This window comes from Trichosurus vulpecula, chromosome 1 (assembly GCF_011100635.1).
Source record: "Trichosurus vulpecula isolate mTriVul1 chromosome 1, mTriVul1.pri, whole genome shotgun sequence".
Classification (NCBI taxonomy): Eukaryota; Metazoa; Chordata; class Mammalia; order Diprotodontia; family Phalangeridae; genus Trichosurus; species Trichosurus vulpecula.
Genome location: NC_050573.1, coordinates 36,429,824 through 36,448,188, shown reverse-complemented (window position 1 = coordinate 36,448,188; position 18,365 = coordinate 36,429,824). Strand labels below are relative to the sequence as shown.

The 18,365-nt window shown below is 52.1% G+C and overlaps 1 protein-coding gene across 2 annotated transcripts in view; it reads right to left on the bottom strand.

Moving 5' to 3' along the window:
- Positions 1-17,240, bottom strand: part of BCL7A (BAF chromatin remodeling complex subunit BCL7A) — a 47,645-nt gene extending 30,405 nt beyond the window's left edge. The window contains exons 1-2 of one of the 2 annotated variants that reach the window (XM_036739347.1): positions 16,908-17,240; positions 959-1,040 (exon numbers count right to left, since the gene is read on the bottom strand). In XM_036739347.1, the coding sequence (XP_036595242.1) occupies positions 959-1,040; positions 16,908-17,116 (291 nt within the window). In that variant the 5' untranslated portion in view covers positions 17,117-17,240. The remainder of the gene's footprint in view (positions 1-958; positions 1,041-16,907) is intronic. The other variant, XM_036739340.1, reaches the window with a different exon arrangement.
- Positions 17,241-18,365: the final 1,125 nt, after the last annotated feature.

The following is an 18,365-nucleotide window of genomic DNA, read 5'->3' as shown; positions in this document are numbered from 1 at the left end:
ACTGGAGGGAAATCGAGCGCACGATATGGCGGAATGGGCTCTAAATGCCCAACCAAAGCCTTTCTATTTTGTCCTGGGGCCAACAGCGGCTTATACAATATGGTACCACCCGCCCTCAGCTCATATGACTCCCCTGCACACACTCTACAGCCCAGCCAACCGGGCTACTCTCTGTCCTGTAAGTAGGCCTTGTGCCCACCCTGTTCCCTGTCTCTCTCCCCCCATGGACCTGTTAACACGGACTTGTCCTTTGAGGCCCATCTCCAACATTGCTTCCTCTGTGAAGTTTTCATGGAGTGCCACTTCCTTCTTCAGCTCATTTTACGGATAAGGAAACTGAGGCAAACAGGGTGAAGGGACTTGCCCAGGGTCACATAGCTACTAAGGTCTCTGCTGCCAGATTTAAACTCATGAAGATGAGTCTTCAGGCGGGAGGCGGGGGGGTGTGTGTGTGTGAGGGGGGGGTGCTCTATCGCCTATCGCATCCATCCACCAACTGCCCCCATCCCATCTCAAACATTCAAACAGCCCTTGTATTTTCCTAACTTTCTTTAAAGCTATTTATATAATACCATATGTTTTAATGACTGGTCTTCATCTTGGGAGGCGTCACAAATAGACAGCCAAAGCCCAGGAGCAGGAAAATCTAAGTTCAAATTCAGCCTCGGACACATACTGGCTGTATGACTTCCTAGGCAAGTCACTTAGCCAGCCTGCCTTGGAGATCACAGCAGCACCCACCTCCAAGGGCTGCAGTAAGGATCAAACGAGGTCACATTTGTAAAGGTGTCAGCACAGTGCCCGGCGCACAGGAAGCACTACACAAATGTCAGCTGTTACTGTTACTAATAACGGCTCTTCTGTCGTCCCCAGTGCCGAGCATGGCTCTCGCACCAGTTGGGCTCTTCATACATCTTTACTGAACCAAATCTACAGGACAGCAGTCAGTCATACTCACGTCATCTACCTTCGGCTCTGTAACGGGGACCCACTTATAGATCCGTAGGGACGTGTCGCCTACAGTCACCCACTTCTTCTCCCTGTGGATGACAGACAAAGAGATCCTGGTTACTCGGGGTTCTCCGGATGGGGACGGTGACAAGCAGAGCCTCCCTCTTCTGCCGTATGGGGCAGGGGATGCAGGGTTTTGGGGGCAGGACACTGGATCTGCCCAAGATGCCCAAGGCGAAGCTGTGCCCACAGAGCCCAAACTGCTCCAGTAATGCCAACACAGGGCTTGCCTGCCGGGCAGGGGGGCACTTCACTGTCTTTATAGTTAAAACTGAATCCCGGCGTGGTCGCTGCCCACCTCAGCAGTCCGTCTGTCTGTCTGGGAGAATGCAAACTCCTTGTCAGAGACAAGAGAAAGGCCCCATAACACACCCAATGCTCACAGCAGTGTGTGAGTGTGTGTGTGTGTGTGTGTGTGTGTGTGTGTGTGTGTGTGTGATATAAAGAGAAAGAACCCGTGTGGATGCCCCCGGATTGGGGCATGGCGAAGCACACATGAACCCACCAAACCATCACTGGCCTGGGACAAGCAATGACTGAAGGCTTCAGAGGACCATGGGAGGACCAAGGGTAAAGCACGCAGGACCAGGGGGACAACACACACCGCCACAACAATATAAACAGGAAGGAAAGACGAAACAAGTATGAGCGCTGAGTAATTATGATCCCCAAGCATGGCCCGGGTGAAGACCTAAGAAAATTCACCTCTCTCCCTCCACTGCAGAGGTGGGGGTCCATGGCTAGGGAATGCCACATACACCACCGTCTACGGTGGGGCCAGTTTTACCAAATTCTTTCTTTTGTAATCTTTGTTACACGAGGAATGGGGAGGGGAGGGAGAAGGGACATATCCAGAAATCACAGTGATCTAAACAGAAAAACATTGAGAAAAATTAAAAAGAAAAAAAGGTTAAGCTTCTTGGAGGCAGGGACTTTTTTATTTTTCTCTATAAACATTGAGCTGTATTAGGTTGCTAGGTGGTTCAGTGTATAGAACACTGGGCCTGGAGTCGGAAAGCTCCGAGACGCTTACTAGATGAAATACCCTGGGTAAGTCATTTAACTTCGGTCTGCCTCAGTTTCTTCAGCTTAAACGGGTATGACAACAGCACCTCTACCTCCTTGCCCCTTGTTGTGAGGATCATTACTTATCAAGTTCTTAACTCAGTGTCTGGCAATAAGCGATCAATAAGCATTCATTAAGCGCCTACTGTGTGCCGGGCACCGAGCTAAGAGCTGGGGATACAAAAAGAGGCATAAAACAGTCCCTGCCCCCAAGAAGCTTACACTGTACTGAGAAGAGACAACAGGGATACAGATTAGATGTATGCCATATGCAGAGAGTGATCTCATGTAGAAGAGAGGATTGGGGCAGCCAGGTGGCTCAGTGAGTAGAGCACCTGCCCTGGAATCAGGAGGACCTGAGTTGAAATCCAGCCTCAGATACCTGACACACTTACTAGCTGTGTGACCTTGGGCAAGTCACTTAAACCCGATTGTCCTGCCTTCCCCCCTCCAGAGGGGGAGAGAGGTGGAGGGGGAGAGGGGGGAGGAGAGAGAGAGAGACAGAGAGAGAGAGAGAGAGAGAGAGAGAGAGAGAGAGAGAGAGAGAGAGAGAGAGAGAGAGAGGGAGGAAGAGAGGGAGGGAGGGAGAGACAGGGAGGAAGGGAGGGAGGGAGAGAGAGCGAGAGAACGAGAATTAACAGCTGTGGGAAGGGAGAGATAATTAGAAAAGACAGCATACAAGAAGTACTCCCAAGATAAGGCTTAAAGAATGCTAGAGATTCCAAGACAGGAAAGCATTTCTGGCACAGTCTATGCAAAGGCTTGGAGAGTGGAGGTGAAAAACTGCATTAAGAGGAATAAAGAGGAGGTTTAGCTGGAACATTAAGTTATAATGTGAAATCACACTGGTATGATGGGTTAGGGCCCGACTGAGAAAGGTTAAGACAGGGGCAGAGACAGGAGCTTGGGTCTTATCCTAAAGGTACAAGAAGCGATACGGTCAGATCCCACACCCCAGGAGCTGTGTGGAGAGTGGAGTGGAGGGCAGAGACTAACGGCTGGGGCTCAAAGGAAGGGGCTATTTTACTATAACACCGTCAGATTTTTCAATGCTCTGATCGATTTTGCTGATTTTTTTACCCCTCTTCTTTCTCTTAAAAGAATTCTTTGTTACATGACGGGCATCTGGCACATCCATGTGCAGACGCCGTCAGCTTGCTACGATAGTGCCCCCTCCCCCCGTACAGTTACAAGGGACAGATGGCTCGCTGAGAAATGGAGGTGATGAAAAAAATTAATAAAACTCTATTAAAATTAACTGGAGGCTCCGTAATTTAATACTACGGAGTTGGCGGGTCAAAGAATAAATCATAAAACAACAGAAAACTGCATCAGATAAAGTGATAACAACCCAAAACTCTGGGGCTGGAGCTAAAGGGGGAAGGATACAGGGGACATCGAGAGTAGGAAGAAAATGAAAATTAGGAGCAGGAGGTGGTGCCGTGGTGTATAGGCACCAGGGCCTGAAGACTCATCTTCATGAGTTCAAATTTGGCCTCAGACATTTACTAGCTGTGTGACCCTGAGCAAGTCACTTAACCCTCCCTGCCTCAGTTTCCTCATCTGTAAAATGAGCTGGAGAAAGAAATGGCAAATGACTCCTGTATCTTTGCCAAGAAGACCCCAAATGGGGTCACGAAGAATTAGATAGGATTAAAATAACTGAACAATGAAATTATGAATGTAATTTTATTTTTTAAAAAGGCATTATGATAGTTGAGGGATGATGAGAGCTGAATGGGGGAAGGGGTAAGAATCACTGATTTAAAGCTGGAAGGGGCTTTGGGGCGGAGCCAAGATGGGGGAGGGGCAGAAACATCCAGCCTGACTCTCCCAACATCCCCCTCTCTGGGTTCTCCAGTCCAACCCCCAACAGCCCAGAGGGGTTAAAGTGATTTGCCCCGAATCATACAGGGAGTTAATAACAGAGCCTCTTGGGCAGGGGGGTGGGGACCTAAGAGGACCAAGATGCAAATCCAGTCTCAGGCGCTTGCTAGTTGTGTGAGCCTGAGTCACTTAACCTCTCTCTCTGTCTCAGTTTTCCTCCTCTGCCAAATGGGAATGATGGCACCCGCCTTCTAGGGTTGTTGTGCGGATACAATGAGCTTTGCAAGCCTTCATGCGCTATATAAATGTCAGCTACTATTACTACCCCAACTCGAGTGGTCTGCCCACTGCACCATGACCCATGACTGAGGGGAAAAGGCCATCCCCCGCAGCAGAGAGCCTGGGGTCCTTTATCTGGGTCAGCAGAAGGCCCTGGGCACCATGCCCATGGTGGCACTTCGGCAGAAACACCCCTTAACCAGACCCAGCTCGACCCACTTTCATTTGTCATTCAGGGAGGAGCCTTGCCAAAGACGATTCACCCACTGCACATGTCTAACAGCTGAGGATTCCTGCTTGGGCTCTTCTGGGTAGGAAGGGGGCCTGGGAGCTCTGCAGGGACAGTAAACTCCACCGGGAGAGAGAGAGAGAAGAGAAAGGGAGAGGGAGGGAGGGAGAGGGAGAAGGAGAGACGGAGAGGGAGGGAGGGGGAGAGAGAGAGAGAGAGAGAGAGAGAGAGAGAGAGAGAGAAAGAGAGAGAGAGAGAGAGAGAGAGAGAGAGAGAGAGAGAGAGAGAGAGAGAGAGAGAGAGAGAGAGAGAGGAGAAGACAGGGAGAGAGAAGGAGAGAGAGAGAGAGAGAGAGAGGGAGAGAGAGAGAGAAGAGAAAGGGAGAGGGAAGGAGGGAGGGAAGGAGGGAAAGGGAAAGGGAAAGAGAGAGGGGGGGGGGGGAAGGGAGGGAGAGAGAGAGAGAGAGGAGAAGAGAGGGGAGGGGAGGGGAGAGGGAAAGAGGAGAGAAGAAAAAGAGAAAGGGAGAGGGAAGAAGAGAGGGGGAGAGAGAGAGGGAGAAAGGGAAAGAGAAGGACAGAGAGGAAAGGAGGGGAGAAAGGGAGACAGGGAGAGGGATAGAAGAGATAGAGAGGGGAAGGATGAAGAAAGAGAAAGGGAAGGAGAGAGGGGGAAGGAAAAAGACAGGAGGGGAAAGAGAGGAGAGAGAGAGAGAACACTGAGAGCCATGCTTGGCTGCACAGAGGGCCAGCTTATATTGATGCTGATGCGGTCTGAAAGGCCACTCAACGTAGGCCTCTTGGCTTAAGGGCAGGGGCTGCAGATGGGTAAGAGGAGCTGGCCTGGAAAGCAGCATGCTAATGGGCTATGCTCCCCCCCAGCCCTCAGCATGTCTTCATTATATATTATTCATGCTGTCTCCTGGGTCACACGTGCACAGATAACACACAGCTCCAAGACCCAGCAGAAGGTTGGCTAGATCCTAGAGGAAGGAGTGCAGAAAGACAAGGCTATACCAGACGATGGGAACAGAGACCCCTCTATGTGTAGGGCTGATTCAATGTCCAGTTGGCAGAGGGTGGTATTAGAGAGAATACGGTGTTGGTCATCGGAGGGCTTGGGTTTAAATTCTGGTTTGGTGGCCTTGGGCGAGTCATTTAAGCTGTGAGCCTCAGTTACCTCATCTGTAAAATCAGGGGGCTGGGTCAGGTGGCCTCTGGGGTCCCCTCCAGCTTTACAGTCACAATTCTGTGATCCTGCAAAATGGGGAAGGGCCATTGTGAGGATCCAACGAGATGATATCCATAAAGTGCTTGGCGCAGTGCCTGGTACACCATGGGCATTTAATCGATGCTTATTCCTTCCCGTCCAGAAAGCCAGGCCACTTTAACCCAAACACTGTTAGTCCTTCAGGGGCCAGTACCTTCCACAGACCCTAACACTGCTCCATTAACATCTGCAGGTAAGGATCAGGGCTGGCACAAGGAGATTACAGGGCCTTGATCAATAAACCCATCACCATCAAAAGCGCTGGCAGACACGGAGACAATCCAAGATGTACAGAGAAAGGCAGACAACGGCCCCTGCCCTCAAGAAGCTGACGTTCTAACGAAGGAGACGACAAGGTGAAATGTTAGTGACGTACAAGATGTGCCAAGGGGCAGCTAGGTGACACAATGGATAGAGCCCCAGGCCTGGAGCCTGGAGGACATGAGTTCAAATCCAGCTTCACCCTGCTGGCCTCAGTTTCCTCTTCTGTAAAATGAGCCGGAGAAGGAAATGGAAACCACTCCAGTATGTTTGCCAAGAAAACCCCCAATGGGGTCACCTCCGGCTGAGCAAGAGCAGCCCAACAGTGATGAGAAAAGCCCTCTGGCATTTCAGCTAAGGCTCAGAGGAAGTGGAGAGGCCTCATAACAGGGCATTTATTCTGAGAGCTATGGTTATTCCCACTTTAGAGATGAGGAAACCAAGGCTGATAGAGCAGGCGACCCAAGGTGTGCCTGTAGCAAATGACTCGTTATAGTCATATATAGCTACAGACTATCTGAAACCGGAATTCAAACTCAGGTCTTCCAGACCCCAAGCGCAGCAACGGTGGAGACGAAGGGCAAGCTCACTGCAAAGAGACAGAAGACTGATTAACCCAAGGAAGAGCCCCCCTCTCCCTCCCACCCCTTGTCCAAATTTCAAACCAATTCAACGAGCATTTATGAAGTGCCCACCATGTGCCAGGCACCAGGCTAAGTGCTTTACAAACTGGATTCTCACAGCAACCCCATTTTAAAGTTGGGGAAACTGAGGCAAACAGAGGTTATTTGCGCAGGGTCACATAGCTAGTACACGTCCAAGGCAGGATTTGAACTCAGATCTTTCTGACTCTAGGCCAAACACTCTATCCACTGGATGTGTGATTTCAATGTTCTAGGAAATCACCAAGAAGAAGGCCTTCTTCCTCTACCAACAAAGGCTCGACCCCTCTAAGTAATACAAAGTTCTAGAGAATTGTTTAGAGCAGTAGTATCAAACTCAAACAGAAATGAATCCCAGCTGGCCACAAATGGGGGCAGGTAGGTAGTACAGTGAATAAAGCACCTGCCCTGGAGTCAGGAGGACCTGAGTTCAAATCCAGCCTCAGATACTTGACACACTTACTAGCTGTGTGACCCTGGGCTAGTCACTTAACCCCAATTGCCTTGCCTTCCTCCCTCCGAAAAAAAAAAGAAAACCACAAATTGACGTTATCTGTCCTGTGTTGCATTTTTGTTTATTTTGTTAAACATTTTTCAATTGCATTTTATTTTATTTTATTTTTTGCTTTTTTTTTTTTGGCAGGGCAATTGGGGTTAAGTGACCCGCCCAAGGTTACACAGCTAGTACGTGTGTCAAGTGTCTGAGGAGGCCGGATTTGAACTCAGGTCCTCCTGATTCCAGGGCTGGTGCTCTACCCACTGTGCCACCTAGCTGCCCCAATTATATTTTAATCTGGTTTGGGCCACACTCCGTGAGATCTCTGGGTCCTGGGGCACTGAGGAGTTGTGGCTTGTTCAGAGTCACTCAGCCTGGATTGGTCAGAAGGCAGCATTTGAACACAGGTCTTTCTGGTTCTGAGGCTGGCTCTCTATCCATTAGGCCATGATGATTCTCTAGGACATCTTTTGTGACAAAACTTCAAATGTGTAACAAGATGGGAAAGTGAGCTTGGACTTGATCATAAAGCTGGGGGGGAGGGGCGTCTCTGGTCCTAGAGGGAACAGGGAGGCACTGAAGCAGCTTCAGTGGGGTCTGATGGATCAGGATGGCCTGGAACTCAACAGCCATCCCATGAGGAAAATGCTGGCATAGCCAGTGATGAATGGAGAGGAGGGGTCAGATTCAGGAGACACCTGTGCCACAGACACCCAGAGGGGGTCTTGACAGAAATCCAGAGAACAATGTGAGGCCTGTGCCCACTGTAAAGAGGATTATGGTATCCTACCTCTAAGAGCTAGAAGGCGCCTCAGAGGGCATTTAATCCAGAGGAGTTCTCATTTTACACAGAAGGAAACTGAGTCCCAGAGAGTTGAGGTAGTTTGTGCATAGGTCATAAGCAGCTGAGCTGACATTAGACCCTGGCTCTCTCCACTCAAAATCCAGCCCCATTTCTGCTGCCCCACCTAGTCTTGGTTTGTGGGCGCACAAAGTCCAAATCACAGAGAGTTTTTAAAAATTAAAAAAAAAATAAACAAAAAACCAAAACTGGTTGACTTAATTAGCTGTTATTCAAAACATGCTTTTAAAACAACAGTAACTTTAAAAACTCCTCGTAAAAACAACTTTTGATGCTGGAAGTGAGAGTGACAGATATTCCTTCCTTTCTCTCTCTCTCTCTCTCTCCACCCCTTCCCCCCCATACACACTCAAAGACACTCTTTTCTAAGCTGTTTCAGGGACGGGAGCTAAAACACGGGGCCCCAAACCCACTCCCATTCTCTGGGCCTTGGCTAAGACCAATTCTGGTCTTTTAACTCTCCCTGTCTTTCCGTGTCATCCTAGCATGAAAAGCCCTGTGATACCGTGCATCCAGATAAGCAGACCCCTGGAGAAAAGCACCTGCATGCTCTGGCTCATTAGGACGACAGGATTAAAAACCCTGGCCACCTCCTTCCTAGGGCTGACGTCCCTCCGTCCCTCCCTCTGGCCCTCGACCTCCCAAAGTTCAACTGTTCTGGCCTTCGGTTTCCACCCAAACATCTAGGGCCTGGGGTTTCCAGCCTGTTCCACTGCTCAAACATTTCTTAAGAAAAGGACACATAAGTTCAAAGCCCCTGCCAGGGCCTCCAGAAGCCTACCTCGCTGCCCGCTGCTGCCGCCCGTTAGGCACCTAGCCACAGTATAATAGATGGCAATAATTATCACAGGGCATCCAGGAGGGAATCTAAGTCAGCGGCACCCCTTGCCTCCACCAGCATAAACACCAGTCTCGTTATTTCATCTCGATCAAGCCCGAAGCTTTAATCTTAGCAAGTGCCTGGGCCTCTCTGGACCTCAGCTCCCCATCTCCAAAGGCCTGGCGGGCTTAAGTCACTCTGTAGCTCTCAATCCAAGATCTCGTGGTGCTACCTCTGCTCTTCTCCCCTTTAAAATAACCATAAAGGGAGCTGGCAAAAAGAACACATGTTTATACAATTCTCCAAGGTGACAGAGATCATCTGATGTTGGGTTTGGAAGGCACCTTAGAAGTCCGGCGCCATCACTGGATCCAGAGGGGAAAAACCTGAGTTCAAATCTTGCCTCTGACACTTACCTCAGTTTCTTCAACGATAAAATGGAAATACTAAAGCACCCCTACCTCCCAGGGGGGCTATGAGGACAAACTGGGGTGGTATTTGTAAAACGCTTTGCAAACCTGAAAGCTCCACCTAAATGCTAGGTATTGTACCCTGAGAAGGAAATGACTTGCTAGAGGTGATCCAGGCAGAGCACAGACAGCGTCCAGCTCCACATTCTTCCCCCTATGGCCACGCTGCCCTCCAGGGTTAATAATGGCGTTCTTCACAAATAGCTCTGCTTATTAAGTAGCCTACTGCTGCCCTCACTTCACCAAGGAGGAAACTGAGGCACACACATTCAGACACTCGAAGCCATCTGCCTTGGGTCACAAAGCCAGAAAGTGTCTGACCCTGGGATAGAACCTGGACCTCCCGGGACCAAATCCTACACCCGACCTGCTCTCCTGGGGCAGGTTCATGCATCAGCAGGTGAAATCTAACGAACCTAACAAGCATTTACTCATTTTTAAAAGAAATTTTTATTGACACCTTTTATTTTTAACATCACCGTAACATCCCCCCGTATCCTTTCCTTCTCTTTTCAGAGGGCTATCTCGTATTTTTAAAAAGGTATTTTTTTATAAAGACAAAGGAGAATAACCAGTTAGTGACCAATACCTCAAAAAAAATCTGAAAACCCACATAATATAATGTTGTAACATTTGGGGTCACCCTACCTCCGCAGAGGGGTGGGCCGGAGAGCAGGGGTGGCTCCCGTGTCTCTTCTTATTCTTTCTAATGCTGTAATACTCCCTTTGGATTTTTTGTGATTGTTTCGTTTATGCTGTTGGGGTCAATGTACGGACTTTTCACAGCAAATCCTACCTAACTCGGCATCGATTGGGGCTGTCTTTTCTTGCTTCTCTGAATTCATCACACAACATTGCTTTCGGCCCTGTCCCATTCCATGACGTTCCCATACAATTTGTTTATCCATTCCCCAATCAATGGGCATCTACTCTGTTTCCTATTCTTTTGCTATCACAAGAAAGTACTGCAATAAATATCTGGGTGAAAAGGGGGTCTTTCTTCAACAAGCAATTATTGAAAGCCTACTATGCGCCAGGCACCTTCCCTCAGACAGCTTCTCCTGAAAAATGTAAATTTGCTAAGTATATACAAGACAATTTTTTTTTTAAAGAGCAAACCCCAACCCCCACAGGAAAAAAAAAGCCCCCAAACCAAAAAACCTTGATAAATTAGAAGGAAGAAGAGGTCATTGACTACCAAGAGGATTGTGACTCTTTCTGGGAGACTCAGTTGGATAGAGAAGCAGTACATGCCTGTCACTGCCTTGCTCAATAAACTGCACTGGCTCCCTATTTACATCTGCGATCAACCTCGATCTCTATCCCAGTCTTAAATCATTCCTTTTCCTGAAGTCAACCCTTCCTTCTCCAGTCCCTCTTGCTACTGCATCCTCCCAGCTCCAAGCCTTGGCAGAGGGCTTGCTCCGGAGGGCTGGGCTGCTCTCCCCACACACCTCACCCTCTGAAGAATCCTTAGTCTCCAAAATACCTTCTGGTTATTTTGTATAGATTTTTATAATGTTGTGTATGTTGTCTCTCCTGATACAATGTAAGCTCTTTGAGGGCAGGGACCATTTCATTCTTGTCTCTAGCACCTAGCACAAGGTACCTAGCACACAGTAGGGGCTTGTTGGGGCTGAAGGAAACTAGAGATTGGAAGGGAAGGACAAAGAAAAAGGGGAAGAAGGGAGGAATGAAAGAAGCGAGTAAAGGAAAGGAGGGAAAGAAGGAAGAAAAGAGGCAAAGGAGGAAGGGAGGAAGGAAAGGAGAGAAGAAAGGAGGAAGGAAAGAAGGGAGGGAGGGAAGGAAAGAAATGAGGAAGGAAGCAAAGGAAGAACAGAAGAAGAAAGGAAAGAAGGGAGGAAGGAAAGGGGGAAAGAAGAAGGGAGGAACAGAGGGAAGGAAAGAAATGAGGAAGGAAGCAAAGGAAGAAGGGAAGAAAGGAGGAAGGAAAGAAGGGAGGAAAGGAAGGAGGAATGCAGGGAAGGAAGAAGAGAGGAAAGGGGGGAAGGAGGAAAGGAGGAAAAGAAGAATGGAGGGAAGGAGGGAAGGAGGAAAGGAGGAAGAGAGGAAAGGAGGGAAAGAAGAAGGGAGGAAAGGAGGGAAGAAAGAAGAGAGGGAAGGAAGAAAGGAAGAAAGAAAGGAGGAAAGGAGGGAAAGAGGAAAAACAGAAGAGGAAGGGAGGGCCCAACTGCAGAGCCCTGGGCAGATAACCAGGGTCCCACAGAGGGCCTGGTCTGGCCACCTTTGGGCTCCCAGCTCCACACAGTCCCACGCCTGGATCTCCAGCTGCTCCCCTGGACTCCGGGGCCCACGTGCTCGCCCGGAGTGGGGCCGGCTCGGCCCCTCCCGAGCCAGGAATCGCCCCTGCCCCCAGCTCCCCTCCTGCCCTTTCATTCATTCAGCCCGAGATCAGAAGCCGCTCTTGTGCCTGGCGTTCGGGGAGTTTATTTTTAAAGTCTCGGCCATGAGGCTCCACGCCCGGCAGATGCTGCAGCGGCGCGTTGCAAACACACGTGGCCAAATGCACCCGTGGGCTTGGGGGGAGGAGAGAGCTTCGCTATGGGACCGGCGGGTTCACTCCCAGAGGTGGGCAGAGACCGGACAGGAAAGAAAGGGAGAATCAGAGGCAGGTCAGGGACAGAGGCTGAGCCTGAGCCCGGGGAGAGACAAAGGCAGGGAGGGAGGATGGACCAGCATTTATGAAGCACTGACTGTGTACCAGGCACCGCGATGAGAGGCAGCAGCAGAGGCTGGGAGGGACGGAGAGAATCAGAGAGGAAAAAGACCGAGAGACAAAGCGACACCGGCGAGGCTGGGATGGGCACGGCAAAGCCGACAGAGGGGTCAGAGGCAGGGTGAGACAGAGAGAAGAGGTAAAAGAGAGAAGGAGGAGGGGGAGGGAGAGAGAGAGAAAGGAGGGAAGAGGGGGAGAGGAGGAGAGAAGGGAGAGGGAGGAGGGGGAGAGAGAGAGAAGAAAGGAAGAAGTGGGAGAGGAGAGAGGAGGGAGAAAGAGAGGAGAGAAGGAGGGAGAGGAGGGAGGACGAGAGAAAAAGGAGAGAAGGGGGGGAGAGAGAAGAGAGACAGTGGGAGAGGGAGGAGACAGGGAGTGGGGGAGAGGGAGGGAGGTAGGGGGAGGGGGGGGAGAGAGAGAGAGAGGAAGAGAGAGAGAGAGAGAGAGAGAGAGAGAGAGAGAGAGAGAGAGGGAGGAGAGGAGACAAAGAGACCAGAGCTGAGACTGGGGCAGAGAAGAGACACAATCAGAGACAGAGTTGGAGACTGGGGGAGGGGAGGAGAGAAAGAGAGGAGAGAGAGAGAAGGGGGGAAGGGAAAAAGGTGAGGGGGGGTGGAGAAAGGGAAAAAGAGGGAGAGAGTGAGTATGAATCGGAGACAAGAGGTCAGAGGCAGGGAGAGACAGGCACGTGGGCAGAGACTGGCCCGTAGCAAGAGACAGGACCACAGACACAGGTCAAGGGCAGAGGGAAACAGAGACAAGAACAGACTGGACCAAAGAGAGAGCTAAAAAAAACCCCAAACCAAGGCCCTTAGGACCACAGACGGGGACAAAGACATACGGGCAAAAGGGAAGGGAGGGAAAGAACCAGGGGTGGGGTGAGGCAGGGACTGAAGCCACATTTCACACACAAATCTCAAAGTCACGCCATGGATAAAAATATCCAGATCACGTCTGGTGAGCATGAATGGCACATCCCTGGGAAATGCCGTGGCCTTCTGCTAGAACCGGCCTCCACCTGTGCTACTTCCTGTAACTCGGCACCTGAAAACAGAAGCATGCTCTCTCTTGTCCCCTACCCTCTGGCGCCAGGCGGGGAGGGGTTCACCATCAGCCCCAGCCTCCTAGAAAGGACTTCGCTGAGCCCCCAGCTCAGAGGAGGTCCTTTACAGGAAAAAAAAAAAGCCTCTTTTGCCCTAAGTGCCCATCTGACCTTGGCCTAGAGCCTCGATGCCGCATGACCCCCACACACAGACCTGCTGACTCAAAGAGAGTTCTGTGCCCCAAGAAGGGAATTTCATTCCACACAAAGGGGCTTTTCTTCCTCTGGCATTCAAGTCTCCCAGGAAGCCTGTCCCTCAGCCCTCCCTGGCCCTGTCTAAACCTCAGCAGGGCCTTGGCCTTATTCATCCAATCAATCCCAAACCACTGGCCGCAGGACCCTTGAGGGGACCTCCACCACCAGGGCTCGAAGGGGCCTGGCCCTCTTGGCCATGCCCAGAACTTGGAAATCATCTCCCACCTCCATGCACACCCTCCCTCCCCTCACCTCTGTCTCTCAAAATCCTCCACTCACAGCTCATTTCAGGGACCACTTTCTTTCTACTGGAAGCTTTTCCTGATCCTCGTTGACAGTGCTCTCTACTTCCATGAATTATCCTGAATTTCCCATCCAATATAAGCTCTGTTGAGACGGGCACTTAATGCCTGCCAAATCATAGGACAGCAGATTCAGAGCTTCAATCAACCTTGGAAACCATCCAAAGGAGTGCAGATTTGGGGCCAGAAGGGACATCTAGCCCCAACCACAAAACTATTTTGCAGATGAGGAAACTGAGGCCCAGGGAAGTGAAGGACTTGGCCAAGGTCACATGGGTGGCAAGCAGACCTGGTCAAAAGAAATCCCCATCAAGCAGTCAAGGAGGAACATCAAAGAGACACTGGGACACAAGTCCGGAAGCCCATGGCATCTGGGAACAGAATGAGTTCGTAGAGAATCAGAGATTTCCAGCTGGAATGGGCCATTAGCACTAATTTAGTCCAACCCTGTCACTGTAGAAATGAGGAAACTGAAGCCCGAGAGGACGTGACTGACCGAAGGTCACCTAGACAGCACTGAAACCCAAGTTCTCATCTCCAATTCCAGCGTTCTTCCACTAAATCAATCCTGCCTCTTGTTGTAAATAAAAGGAAAGAAGGGAACAGGGGATGGAAACCCTAAAAAAAAAACCTCTCTCCCCAAAATAGCTCCATCTGGCCTTCCCAGCCCCAAGAGCCAACTCTGGGAACATTCAGACCCAACTCTAAGGGAAACAGGCCTTGGCCTGCCCTGGGGTACAGCTGTCTACTGTTTATGTCCCACATCCCTGACCGAAGGCAGCCTGGGCCAGTGCCACCTCTTCTAATCTTTAACAGAGCATTTTACGGAACAATTTTGCCTCTCTGGAGATCCGTGGCTCTTCTCTCTCTTAACCTCCAACCCACTGGGGGTGGGTTTCTTCTTCCTCTCCATTGGCTGGTCTATCAAAGAAGGTACCACCATTTTGTTTTTTTTCCTCCTACAGGCATCTTTGGGCAGTGTTGCATACCATTGAGGTTCTTGGATTGTGCAAATGCCACTATGGATTTGCTGTCTCAATAGAAGGACATGGGGTGGTAGGCCTTGCCTTGGAAAGCGGAGTCAAAGGCATCCAGCTCTCCCTTGATGGGATGGAGTACGGGTGGAAGGGTAACTTTTTGGAAAGGTCACTGCTGTGGAGCATATAGGCCAAGTGATACACCAAACCAGATTTTCCAAAAGGACCATCATCAATCAATGACAACGGAGGGGCCAGGAGATGATGGGAGGTCTAGCTTCCACCCTTGGATTAAGTCTAAGAGGAAAATAAACATTCCCCGTGCTGGCTGAACTCTGGGGTGGGCACAAGGAACAGCCCCTCAGAGCTGAAGTGAGGTGGCTTCATCAGCCCTTGTGCAAGCAGCTGGGGAGTCCTGCTGGGTCGCTCAGAGCCTAATGAGCAACCAGCTGGAGCAGCTGTCAGGTCGCTGGGGCCCTCCACAAGGTCCTCCTCTGAAAGGGGAGAGGGGGGGCACGGGCACGGTGACGAGGAGGCAAGAGAACAGGAGGGAAATACATCTACTCTGTATATTTGTGTGAGTATGCAATGAGAAAAGTGCCGGGTTCCTTCTCTTAAAGGAAACATGGGTGTCCGTGGTGACAGATAAGGGGACCCAGAGAAAGAGCACTTTTCTTAAGGGAAAACTTTCCCATCTGACCCAAGCCATCATGCAACAGAAGAAGGTTCTCAGATAAGGTCTGTTTTTGTTTTTTGGTGGTTGGTGGATTTTCTTTTTATCATTTTATAGGGATGCATTTCCGGAATTTGGTAATCTCTTTAACACCTGGGCTGTGAGGCAGAATGGACTGGAACAGCCCAGCCTCACAATCCTCTTCTCATGGTTCTGAATATTCTTTGTCCGCTGGTAAGCCAAATCAGCCCATTGTCCCGGCAATCTAGCCACTCCGAGGCAACCCATTTCAATAGGAGGGCTTGGAGCACGTGGATGTTATTGATTTTTTTCCCCTTTTTCTTTTTTCTTTTGGTTGGATTTGGCTCAAGAGGGTAACTACTAACTTCTGACAACCTACGAGGGAGCCCTGCTTCCAGTTTTTAGAAATGGAGACCACTTCGACCTTAGCAGGAGAGGGGACTTTAAAAAAAGTAACACCATCCCCTAAACTTGTCAACCAAACCTAAAGTGGTACGTATGCGTGTTTACATATAGGTCAAAACATCCTGAAACATTATAGAGCGGTCCAGCGAACTTCTGGGAACACTCCTCCTCCCTCCCAGCCCACAGGCCAAGGGGGAGGGGGCTGGTAAATCCATGGGAAAGCAAAGTTGGGATGAGGGACACGCGGGGAAGGGTTCCACCCAAGTGGGTTTGGCTAAGCCAGAACACGCCGGCGTTTGGAAGCCAAGGTGGGCGCCCCCACCTCACTGACCGCCCCCCCCCCCACCTCCGGCCGGAGCCAAACCAGTCCAAGGTTAACAAGAAGCCAAGTTTCGGTCAGAAGCCGAACGGCTTCACCTCCTCGGAGGAGGCGGATGCCCCCCAATAGTAGTCGGGCGCGGTGCATTCACACACACCCCCGTTTCAAACCCCACATCTTTTCCGGGGCATAAGCAGCGAGCCGAACACGGGACGCTGCGTACGCTCCCCAGCGCCAGGGGTCAATTACAAGGAAATTAACGAGCCTCGCGCTCTGCCCAGCTCACTCCCGGGCGGGAGGGGGTGGGGGTCGGCTCCGGACCCCGACCCCGGCTCCCGCTCGTTCGCTCCCCTTCCCGCAAGCGCTCGGCAGACTGCGGGGCGCCGGCGGGGGAGGGGCGGGGGTAGCAAGAGGCGCCCCCCTCCCCGGCGGCACAATGGAGCCCTCGCCTCCGCCGCCCGGCAGCGCATCCCGCCCGGGCCCCGCGGCCGCCGCACAAAAAGCAGCCTTCATGTGACTCGCAGAGAACGAAATGGCTTCTGGGTCCTGCCTGGATTTCCCCTCCCCGCCGCCGCCGCCGCCGCTGCCTCCGCCCCGGGGAGCGGCTCGGGGCTGCGGGGCTGCGGGCTCGCGCACGGCCGGGCTCGGGGCCGCCGCCGCCGCCGCGCCAGGTGGGGTGGGGAGCAGCCCGAGCCGCGGCGCGAGCGCACCTGGGGCAGCCGCTCGGCTCGGCTCCGGCTCCGGCGCGGGCGCCCCCTGGGCAGGTGACCCGGGCTCGGCGCCCTCCCGCCTCCCCTCCCCGGCGCAGGCCCCCCCCGGGCACACTCCCGCGCGCACACACGCGCGCACGCCCGGAGGTCGGTCGGCCGGCCGGCTTGCTCGGTCCCTCTCCCCTCCCCCTCCCCTCCCGGGGGGGCCCGCCCCCCCTTACCATTTGCGCACTTTCTCGATGGCCGCCATGACCCTCTTGATATCATCTTTGGCCCGGCTCCTGGTCTCGGCTCGAACCGACCGGCCCGACATGGTGCTGGCTAGGCGAGCGAGGCTGCTGGAGCGCGCCCTGGCCCTTCTCGCTTTCCCCTCCTCAGCCGCGCACTCACTCGCACGCACATCCACACACACACACACACATGCATGCATCCACACACTCACTCACACACTCGCACACATACACACACTCGCACACACACACTCGCACACACACATACATACACACACAAAGCCTGCTGCCGCCGCTAGCTCCGGGCCCAGTGCGCAGGCGCCCAGCAGCGGCGGCGGCGGCGGCAGGAGGAGCAGCCGCAGCGGCGGCGGCGGCGGCAGCAGCAGCAGCTACAGCAGCAGCAGCAGCTCCGGGCAGCGGCGGCAGAGGCAGCAGCGAGCAGGGCCAGCGGCCCGGGCTGCAGCGGCCGGGTCACGGCAGTGAAGGAGAAGCCGACCGCGGGGGGCTCCTGCGCTCCGGGGACGTGCCCGAGCCAAGTTCTCGTGCGTGCGACGCCCCGGGGGCTGCCGCATCACCCTCCCCCTTAATAAATAAATCAATAATGGGGGAACTCGAGGGCTTCTGGGCTGGGGGTGGCTGGGTGACCCACATTTCGTCCTGCCCTTTGACAAACGCAACCCCCAAAAGGTCACCCGCAACTCCCTGCGCCCCCAAAGCGGAGGCGGAGAGCATGGGGGAAGGGAGGGCCCCATGCGGCTGCACGCTGCATTTCCCACCTCCTGGCGCCCCTTTCCCCCTCCCCCACGCCATCTTTCCTCAAAAGCGCCAAGAGCGAGCGCTTTCGCAGGCTCCGCTTTCGAGCCTCGGGATTCCTGCGCGCTGTAGGCTCTCCTTGGACTTAAGGGGAACGCGGTGCGTTCACTTCCCCTCGCGGGGTTGCGTGCACTCCCCAGGCAGCACTGCAAGTTTCCTTCGGGGCCTTTCCCACGTCTGCAGGCTGAACGCTACAAACTTCATTTTGGAAAAGTTACAGCTGTTCTCCCCTTTGTTTAAAGAGAAGGGCAAAGAAAAAAAGGAAAAGAACAAATACCTTTCCCTCCCCCACTTTATTGTCTTCGGGAAAGAGAGGTAACTGGGAAAATCTCTTGACATGGCCATCCATCCAAAATCCTTTACCTTGCTGTTTAAATAGCTTCCTGAACCAGAAGGAAAAAAAAAAACCCAACCAAAAACTAACATTGGAATCCTGGGTTGTGATATGAACCGTGGGGCCAAGTATTACTGCAGGACAGTCTGTCCACTCTCTCTTTCCACTGGAGATCTGTTTACTGAACAAAGGGGAAAGGGGCTGTTTTGAAATTTTTGCTTTGGGGCCCGGGACTTAAACTGATGTCAGTAATTGGAATCTTTCGGTGTTGAGAGGCAGCCTGGCGGATCAGTGAGAGTGCT